The following is a 9,474-nucleotide window of genomic DNA, read 5'->3' as shown; positions in this document are numbered from 1 at the left end:
TTTCTGAATCTCGACTTAATTTATAGCACAAATGTGTGGGAAAAATGAGAGTTGAACTGTTTCTCCTTTTGTTAGTTTGAGATGCAGATGGTGTCTTGAAAATGATTATATATGCAAATTCTGCCCTTCCCTCACCCTCTTCCAAGTTTCCCCACGAGAAGGTCACACAGAGAGGCTTCCTGTGGGAAGTGGAGGCGCCCCGGGTAGCAATGTGAAGGGGAGGAGGCTGAGATTCATGTCTTCTCTCTTGTTAATAAAATGGAGTTGGTGAGTCTTAAAGCATTGTTTCTAAACGGAGGACTAGATGACTTTCGTTTTGGTGGGGGTTGGAACTTAGTGGCTTTAAAAAAGAAAAAATTCACTTTTGAGTAGGATGTATATTTTTGTTGGATTTTTGTTGTTGTTGTTGTTGTTTATTTTCTTAGAAACCTCCACAGCAACAGGCGAGACCATGGAGTTTAAGAAAACCCAGAGACCTTTATCAGTTTATTGTACTGGTGTGAATTTGTATAAATAATAACAAAGATCCTCTTAAAACGTTTATATTCTTACAGTAAAAGGTTAAACTGATATTTATATAATAAAAGAGGAAATATGAAGTATGTTTTTGAGAAAAAACATCTTGTATCTGTGAATTATTTTGAAGGCATCGTGTGTTTGGGTACATGCCAATGTAGGAGGCGTGCTGTTTGTGTGTTCTGAAGTAAAAGAAAATAAGATGCAGTTTGGTCTATCCTATGTGTGGTAGTAAGCTCACAGTTAAAAGTTTATTCTGTTTAATGCTCACATCCCAGTGGATTGGTCTGACTCCTCCCCACCCCCACCCCCGGAAATGTGACTTGACTTCAGGCTTATATAACTTTTGGCTTTAAACTGTCAACGATGCAGACATTTAGAGAAATTGAACAAAATGAAACTTTCTCACTAACAAAACCACACACACACACACACACAAAAAACCACACACACACACACACACCCCACCCCACCCCACCCCCGATTATAAAAGGCCCCAGAATGACTGGTTTTTGTCCGGGTGGAAAAAGAAATCTAGAGGAAATGTTGAAAAAGTGAGTCATGCACTGTGGAAGTGGGTCAGAAAGATGGGTCCCCCCCACCCGCACCCCCACCCCACCCCGCTGTGGGTGTGGGGAGGATGTGAACTGGTGAGAGGTAGGTGGAGGGGACTGAAGCCATTGTTATGAAAAGTTAAAAGCCCGCTGCCTTGGCTCCATCTCGGGCTCAGTCATGCATATTGAATCTCCCAGTGTGAGTGGGGGTCCCAGTGGAAGGGAGGAGGGCAGGGCAGCCGCGCTTTTTAACATTCCCCTCCAGGCCTGGCTGTATTTAAGCACTTTGCTGGGGGGTGGTGGTGAGGGGGGGGCCCAGAGTCCTTGCTCATTTGCATCGTAAGCTTTTCTAATACCGAGCTTGGCCACTCCCTCCCTCCCCTCTGGGGAGGGTGTTTAGACCGAATTCAGGCTGCTGAATGAATGAACCGCAGTGATTCTAGCAGTCTCCCTTTGGTGGACAATGACTCAATCATTGGGCGCCCTGCCGTTGTGCTGTGGAAACCCGCGTGTCACTGCCTCGCCACTCGGATTTGCTAGTTTCATAAGGGGATCTTTCCTACTTGTTTTGAGCTTTGTTTTTCAAACATAGACAAATACAGATCTCAGCAAGAGCTGGGAAGAGTATCGGACGTTTCTGGATCGAGCCCCACTTTCCAGGAAGAGGGCTAGAGCCCAGGTTGCTCTCCGGGGAAGCTGGTTTGTAACATTTCCAAGCTTTGGGCTGGAGCATGTCACAAAAGCCTCATTGTTCCTTTTGGGTCTGATGATCCATCTTCCCTTTCTCCGGGACGGTGGGGAGCTCCTCCTCCCCCTAAGGTTATAATGCTTAATGCCCCGAAGACCAACAGCGAGAAAACGATGTGTGAGCCCCTACCCAAGAAGTAGGGACTCTGGGTTAGGGTCAGCTTTCCAATTTCAAATTTGACACAACACACAGCAAGGCGACACAAGCAAGAAGGTTATGAAGCCCGTCTTTTCTTCCCAGAGCTGGCATGGCTATATGGATTCATTCCGTCAACAAAATGAGCGCCTCCCCAAGCCAGACTCTGAGCTCAAACTCTTCATTTTAATACACAGGGCAGTCCTGCCAGTCATAACCCTGAAGGGCTTTCGGCTTCATTTTAAAATTTTTGGTTTCACTTTTGACTTTTTAATAGTGAAATACATGGCTGACTCAAGGTTGGCAGAGTCGTGTTCGAAAGTTCCGTGCACGGGCCTCATGACCTTGCCCTGAACACGGGACACACTAAAGAGTAAAGTCTGGAGCTTCTCTTGAAAAGAAGACCACCCGTTGACTCCAGTCAAGGCCAACTAACTGCCCCCTCTCAACCTTTTTGGATGGGAGGAAGAAAATACCTATTGAGAATCTGGTGGACATGCTACTTAGTTATCAGCTTCCTTCTCCACAAGCAACCTGCTGAAACTGGAATCCCATTTTCCCAGAGAAGGCGAGGCGAGGTCCACTTGTTGCAAGCCACCCAGTAGTGAGGGAAGGAGCCCTGATTCAAGCTCCTGAGAGCTGGTTCTGAAGTCTAGCTTGCTTCTCTTAAGAAGTTAGCCCCACGTCACACCTTGGGTTTCCAGTCAGATGGCCCTCACACAGCAAAGTGAATGAACGGCACCCAGGGGCATCCAGGGCCCACCGGGCACTGCTTCAAAGGGTGGGCTCTCCAGGGATGAAGATGGGAAGCAGTGCTTCAACAAAGAAAACCCTCCAGGAAAATAAGTCGGTACCCAAATAGTATTTTCTGAGTTGTAGAAAGGCAATTTTTAGAAGAACCCCCCGCACTCCCCAAAAAAGGGGAGGGGGACAGGAATCTGGTGCAAGCATTTGGTGAAACTTTAGAACTGAAAAACCAAAACCAAACTTTGGCTAAATCTTACGGCCCAGAAGTAATCAACCTCAGCCAGAGCCGTTGGGGCTGTCCAGAGAGGGCTGCCCACCTCAGCCGCACTGGCAATAGCCCTTTCATGTGGATACCATAAAAGATCATCTAGAAATGCAAATGGGAGGTTCTGCTGTGGTGAATTCTGCAGCCCCCTAAGGTAAGGTGACCAGATTTTAACATTGGTAAAGTGGGACACCATTGATAAAGCTCATATCCTGCCAAAATAGCCACATGGCAGCCGAAAACCGTCTACCCTAGCTTGTCGTGCATTCTTTAAAAAAAATCGGGACGTTTTTAAAACACTGGGACGCGGGAAAAAGTGTTAAAAATCGGGACGTCTGGTCACCTTACCCTAGGGGGCTTCTTTGCCTAGTTCTCCCAGCCACAGGTTCCCCCTGGCTCCTTCCTGCTGAATTTCTCCTCTGGGTGGGTGAGATGGGGGTAGCTACAGGGACAAGGATCCTGGCCTGTTCTATTGACCAAACCAAAAAGCCAGTGGCAGCCCAACCTTCGTTAGGAAAACCCAAAACTAGCCATCGTCTTTCACAAACCAACAGCACAAAGGTTTAGAGAAGCAAGTTTGTGCCTTTTCTTGGGAGTTCCCTGTTTCCAGGTCAGCACTTGTCCTCTGAGGACCCAGGATCTGGGCGCGGTGACCTCAGCCACGGCCCCACCTCAATCCCGGTGCTCTCTGCAGCCCACTCCCAGGCAGATGGTCTGGCAGCAGCAGTACAGCCTTTTGTGTTTTTGAAATAAGAGAATTTGAACTCAAGTTTTCAAAGGGGGGAGATATGTCCATGGAAAAAAAAGAGGAGTCCCTCCCCAAAGACCAGCGCGTTCCCTGAAAGAAAGACCCTCTTGATTAAAAGATCAGATTTGTAAAAACAAAACCAAGACCTCCTGCCGCCTCCGACAAGTGTCTTCCCTGTCCCACGAAAGGGAAAGGCCCTGGCCTCTGATCTAGCTCTGCTCAAGGACAGCAGAGAGGGGCTGTAGTAAGCCATCTAGTGGTCCCCTCTAGTATCAAGCATCGCATCCCCCCCGCCCCCCCTTTAAACATTCATTCTGTCCCTTTTGTCGAGGACAAGACCTAAAGGTGCTGCTGAGGAGGCAGAGGGATGAGGCTTTTGGATGAAAGAACGTGGCTCTTGGATAAGCAGGATTCAGTCCCAAGGCCAAACGGTCGAACCACAGTTACCTCTTTTTTTTGCCAGTGTGCTTTTAACTCAAGTAATTAAGTAGTGTATCAAAGTATTTTTAAATTGCTTTTGCTAGCAGTCTGATTCTTACTTGGATCCGTGTCAGCTGTTACAAACGTGCGGACAACCTGTCAAAGGTAAGTGCACACCTGAACCAGAGCGGCCCGGATAGAGGAGCGGAGGCATTTCCAGGTACCTGCTGCTCCCACCTGTCCACCAATGACCAGTACCAGTGGTTTCTCTCTCTTCCAGGGATTGTGCTGACTGCCTGGCTGAGCTGCCTTTCCACGCCCAGAACAGTTGGCACTTTGTGATACGACGTCGTCCCATTATGGGGTGCAGGAGAGAGGGCATTGGAGTCCTTAACTGTGCGGCATTGGAGTGGGGTACACGAAGCACCCCCAAATAAAGTAGAAGCGGGAGTCCTCAGCTTGCTGTTAACCCGGAAATATAGACACAATTTTTAAAAAAAGACAAGTGATTGTGTTCTTACTACTGTTCGACTGTAGTTGCTCACAGGACAAATGCACGGGTCCTGTGAGCTTGCTCTGCTGGGTGATCGTAGGAAGGATGAGTCTGCACTGCGCAGGGAAGAAACCCGAGGTCTTGCAGAGCCCACCACAAAGCCAGCCAGGTGAGACCGTGTCAGGACGCGGGCTGTGGTCTGCTGGGGTTATCTAGCCAGAGGAGCGTTCAGTTGCTCCGCCTGAAGAGTCTGTTCCCCCAAGTTCTGGGAGATGGTGTGCACACCGCTTTATAAAGGGGGCGAGAGGCGTGGCGAGGTTGGAAAGACTTTTCCCGAGTGATACACAAGGAGTCTGTGTCCGAGCCAAGGCTGCTGAAGACCATAAATGACCACAGCCAGGGGGATCAGCATGTAGGGAGCACTATGATCATTTACCAGCGGTTCTCAAGCTGTGGGGCATCCCCGTTGGGGTGAACGACCCTTTCACAGAGGCTACTCATAACAGTAGCAAAATGACACTGATGAAGCAGCAGCGAAAATAATGTTATGGTTGGGGTCACCACAACATGAACTGTATGAAAGGGTCGAGGCATTAGGAAGGTTGAGAACCACTGAGTCTTAGACCTTCCTAGAGACGCTGCAAATCATGGCCCCGACCCTCTCTTCAACAAGGTGGGTGTTTAGGAAAAATGCTGACAGTTACCATTTGACAGTCATTAACGTTACGCACATTTTCTTAGAGCCTCCAGGCATCCATCATGTTACCCAAGAAGCAGAAAAATATCTGTGCAAGGTGACAAATGGACTCTCGGGGACCAGAGGACCCAGTAGTGTCAGGTCTGAAACCCGGTGGCATCCGAGGGCTTGAGCCCCTTTCAGAAGCACCGCTTGGTCACAGACAGTGAGGTGAAGTCCAAGTGCTGGAAAGCCCAGGTTTGTCAGGACAAACACCAGTCCCCCAACTCGACACAGGGCCTGGCCTCCCTTTAGAAAGTAGGAAGCGAGTTGGAGAAAACAACTAATTTTTATTCCAGGCTAAAAAGCCTTGACTTCACAGATGATTTACACACCACAAATCTCTCCTGTCCAGGAAGAGCCAAAGGTTCTAATTCGTTAATACCAGGCTCCCCCTTCTGTTGATGAGCTCTGATGTAAGTAATCTACACTCCAGAAGGGTCAGGCCTAGCACACAACTGCCTGTCAACAACCACTGCCTGGCTCATGGACCCAAGAAAGGGATCCAGCTGCTGGGAAATAGCTCTGCTGCCAGAGCGGTTTCCGTAAATAGTAATGGGCTCAGTGGAAAAGAGCATGAGAGAAATGCATGCTCTCTCTCCTTAGGAAATCCTCACTCCAAACTGGGCTTGTGCACGCTTGCCGCAGGAATAGCTGCCTGCTTTCCGCGTTTTAAGAAGTGAGTGTCCAGACAGGAAGGAACCAAAAAACGAACCCTGAGATCCTTTAGGATCATTAGAAACCACACCGGCTAAAACTGGACCCCCAAACTCAAAGCCATCCAGTCAATTCTAACTCCGCAACCCTACATAGGGTTTCTGAGGCTGTACATCTTTTTGTTTTGTTTTGTTTTATTTTATTGGGGACTCTTAACAGTCACAATCCACTGTCAGACACATCCGTACCTGTTGTCATCTTCTTCTTGAGCCTCTGAGGCCGTAAATCTTTATAGGAGCCCAGAGCCTCATCTTTCTCGCCCGCAGCAGCTGGTGGATTTGAACGGAAGGTTTTGTGGTTAGCAGCCTGGCGCTTACCCAATAGTGCCACCAGGACCCCTTTAAAATTGGACCAAACGAAACTCACTGCCATTGAGTCTGTCAACTCATGACCCTATAAGACAGAGTAGAACTTACCCCCCGCCTCCCCGCCCAGTGAGTTTCCAAGATTTGTAACTATATGAGTAGAAAGTCCTGTTTTTCCCATCAGAGTGGCTGCTCCTTTCTAACTGCTGACTGTGCAGTTAGCAGTACCATGCATAACCACTATAGGGCTGCTTAAAATTGGATAGATTGGCAAAATAAGGGGGAAGTTACAACAGCTAAGCCCCTCAAATTTATCATGTCCTCAAAACAACAGCTTTTCTCTGTTTTAAACCTTTATATATCAAAACCTGCTGGGACTACCAAAAAAAAAAAAAAAGACCAGTCGGTGTGCCTTATATAAGTAGCACGAAAATCCATCAAAATTAAAGTGATAGGTTCTAGCATTGTTTCAAATTTTCTCAGGCTCACTCATGGTCATCCAGGTAATTGCGACTCAGAGTAGCCCTACAGGGCAGAGGAGAACTGCCCTGGGGGTCTGAGACTATGAATCTTAGCATCTTTCTCCCCACAGAGCAACTGGTAGTTTCGAACTGCTAACCTTAAGATTAGCAACTCAATGCCTAACCCACTATGCTACCAGAGGGTCCTCAAAAATTTTTAAAAATATAAAATTCTAGCTTGTTTCAAGTGCACAACATCAGAAAAAGTCACGAGTGTGGAAGATGGGCAGGCAGGGCTCAGCTCTATGGCCGCCTGGACTTTACCAGCTCTCGACGCTGGGGTGGGGAGCAGAGGGCCCTTCAATTTTCAGAGCGCAGAAGAAAGGCAAGGCTCTTGCAGCCCTGACTGACTGCACTTGAGACGCCCTGCCATTGTGCTCCGTGAAATGGACACAATTACCAGTGTGACCCAAAGGCAGGCGGCGGGCCTACCTTCCCCACACCAAAGCACCGTCATTTTCAAAGGAGCTGCAGAAATTCACTGGAGCCGATACTCAATACCAGATAGGAATCAGCAGCTTCACCGCTGCTCGCTTTAGAAATGAAAATGGGTCTGTCTGGATGAGGAAGGTAGGTACCGAGGGCCACACATGATCCAAAAGGTGGCCGGGTTTCATAGTGCTGACGAGTTGGGCTGCTAACCTCAAGGTTAGCAGTTCGAAATCACCAGCCAGCTCCTCGGGAGAAAGATGGGGCTTTCTACTCTAAAGTTAGACCCAGAAACCTCACAGTGGCAATTCACCTCCGTCCCATGGGATATCTGTGTCAGAATGGACTCTGCAGGGAGATTGGTTCCTGGAGAGGTGTGAAAAACGTTCATTCTCCTGGACTGTTCCTTGATCCCCTCCATCACCCCTCGTCTCCCCAAATCAAAAGTCTCACACCCACACACCATTTACTCTCCTGCTATCCGAAATCACAAAGAATCTGGCCTGGGCATTTTTGTGTGTGTGTGTGTGTGTTGTTTTAAACACAAGTTTATAAACATTATTTGAAGGACCAGTAAAAAAGCAATACATTGAGTGTTTCATGCAAAGCTTGACACAATCTTCAATGTGGAACGAGGAAATGGATCCACAAAGTGTGTAGGTCCTGTGTTTGGTCAGCAGGCGGCAGCATTGTCTGTGGATTGGAGGCACCAAGCCGGTCCCGAGGTACAAAAGAGATCTGTTCCTAGTCGGTCTTTCAATTGAATCTGAAGTTACTAAGTCAGAGCAGGTGCATAGACTCTTACCCAGTCTTACACAAGCGCAAGAAAAGGCAGCAAGTGCAGGAGCTTAGGATTAATAATTTGCTGTAAGGGTTGATTCAGTCTTTTCAAAGTGAGGGCAAATCTACATGACATTGAAGGGCAGGGACTGTGTCATCTGTAAATGGAGTGGGGTGGGGTAAGGAGGAGAGCTTGTATTTCCAAAGGAGAACCACGGCCTCCCACTCCCCAGTAGTCCTCTTGAAAGAATCTCCCAGGGGGTATAAGAGTTGGCCTCCAAGGAATTCCATCCATCGAGCTCAAGGCTGACAAGATAAAGTTGAAATGTTAGGGGAGCAAAGCAGCAGACCCCCCCCCCCCAAACCCACACAAAGGTACCCTGATTCCGCTAGCCGCTCTGCAGGGCGCACAAACCGAACACCATCCTTTCCTTTCTTCTCACAGGTCACCTCACCCTTCAGTCCCGTCACATGGCCACGTTTGGGGAGTTTGGGAGAACAAATGGGGAACGAGCTTCATCATCCATGGAGATGTCTTTTGAAAAAAAGTAATCTTTTTTGTGGGAGAGGGGGGAAACGTCATGTTTAACAGCAAAGAGTAAGTGCATGGTCCATCCTGAAAAATCTAGAGGTCCTTTGAGGAAAATGCTTTAAACTTTTTAGGAGTTTTTAATTTATTTTTTAATTATCAAATGTCTTTATTGCCAGGTAAGAGACATCGTCATAAAATCCAAAGGTATCTGTGAAACGGGAAATAAGAGACCCGATAAAGAATGGAGTTTGCTTACCTGACCTAAATTCCTCTTCCATAGAAGAGCTATCAGGGTCAGGGTGCAGAAATTAAAGAAAAGCCGCCTGCGTGAACTTGGCCAGTTTCCACGAGCGCTCACAATAAGGAACAGTGGTGGGGAGGGGTTTGCCCCCTTGGCACTGCCTGATCTGGCCTCAGGTAATCAGAGCTGTGTCTGAGGACAGTTGGTGGGAGCATGGAAAAAGGGGGGGGGGTGCAGGCGATGGGTACCCCCGTGAGGATAGTTCCCCCAAGCCTTACTGGCTGGCCTGGTCATGGTTTATTAGGTCAGTAGGGAACATTTTTGGTCAGAGGATAAAAGAAAGGGCAAGCTTCTGGAACTCAGGGCCAAGGGACGAAGCTTAACCACCACTCATGGAACGCCCCACGAACCCATCACTGGAGGAGAGAGATCATCTCAGACAGCTTCCCAGAAACCAGACACCCTCGCTGAAGGACCATCCTAACAGGATAATTCAGGGGAAAAAACAACGAATCCAAACAAAACCACCGCAGAGCCAGTCGAGGAAAGAAAAGGGTGCATGTTTCATTCCACACACCGTGGAGGTG

At 48.1% G+C, this 9,474-nt stretch overlaps 2 protein-coding genes across 5 annotated transcripts in view; one reads left to right on the top strand and one right to left on the bottom strand.

Moving 5' to 3' along the window:
* The window catches only part of FBXL14 (F-box and leucine rich repeat protein 14), a 6,940-nt gene extending 2,302 nt beyond the window's left edge, over nt 1–4,638 (top strand). For 2 of the 4 annotated variants that reach the window (XM_004710292.3, XM_045295950.1), the window contains one exon: nt 4,414–4,638. In XM_004710292.3, the coding sequence (XP_004710349.2) occupies nt 4,414–4,570 (157 nt within the window). In that variant the 3' untranslated portion in view covers nt 4,571–4,638. The remainder of the gene's footprint in view (nt 1–4,413) is intronic. The other 2 variants (XM_045295949.1, XM_045295948.1) reach the window with 1 other exon arrangement.
* WNT5B (Wnt family member 5B) overlaps nt 1–9,474 on the bottom strand; it is a 95,571-nt gene that overhangs the window by 79,160 nt on the left and 6,937 nt on the right. The window lies entirely within an intron of this gene.

The sequence above is a fragment of the Echinops telfairi genome, unplaced genomic scaffold (assembly GCF_000313985.2).
Source record: "Echinops telfairi isolate 266 unplaced genomic scaffold, ASM31398v2 ScPeMD7_6273;HRSCAF=7185, whole genome shotgun sequence".
Classification (NCBI taxonomy): Eukaryota; Metazoa; Chordata; class Mammalia; order Afrosoricida; family Tenrecidae; genus Echinops; species Echinops telfairi.
The sequence above is the reverse complement of the archived record's forward strand: the minus strand, read 5'-3'. Positions and strand labels throughout refer to the sequence as shown.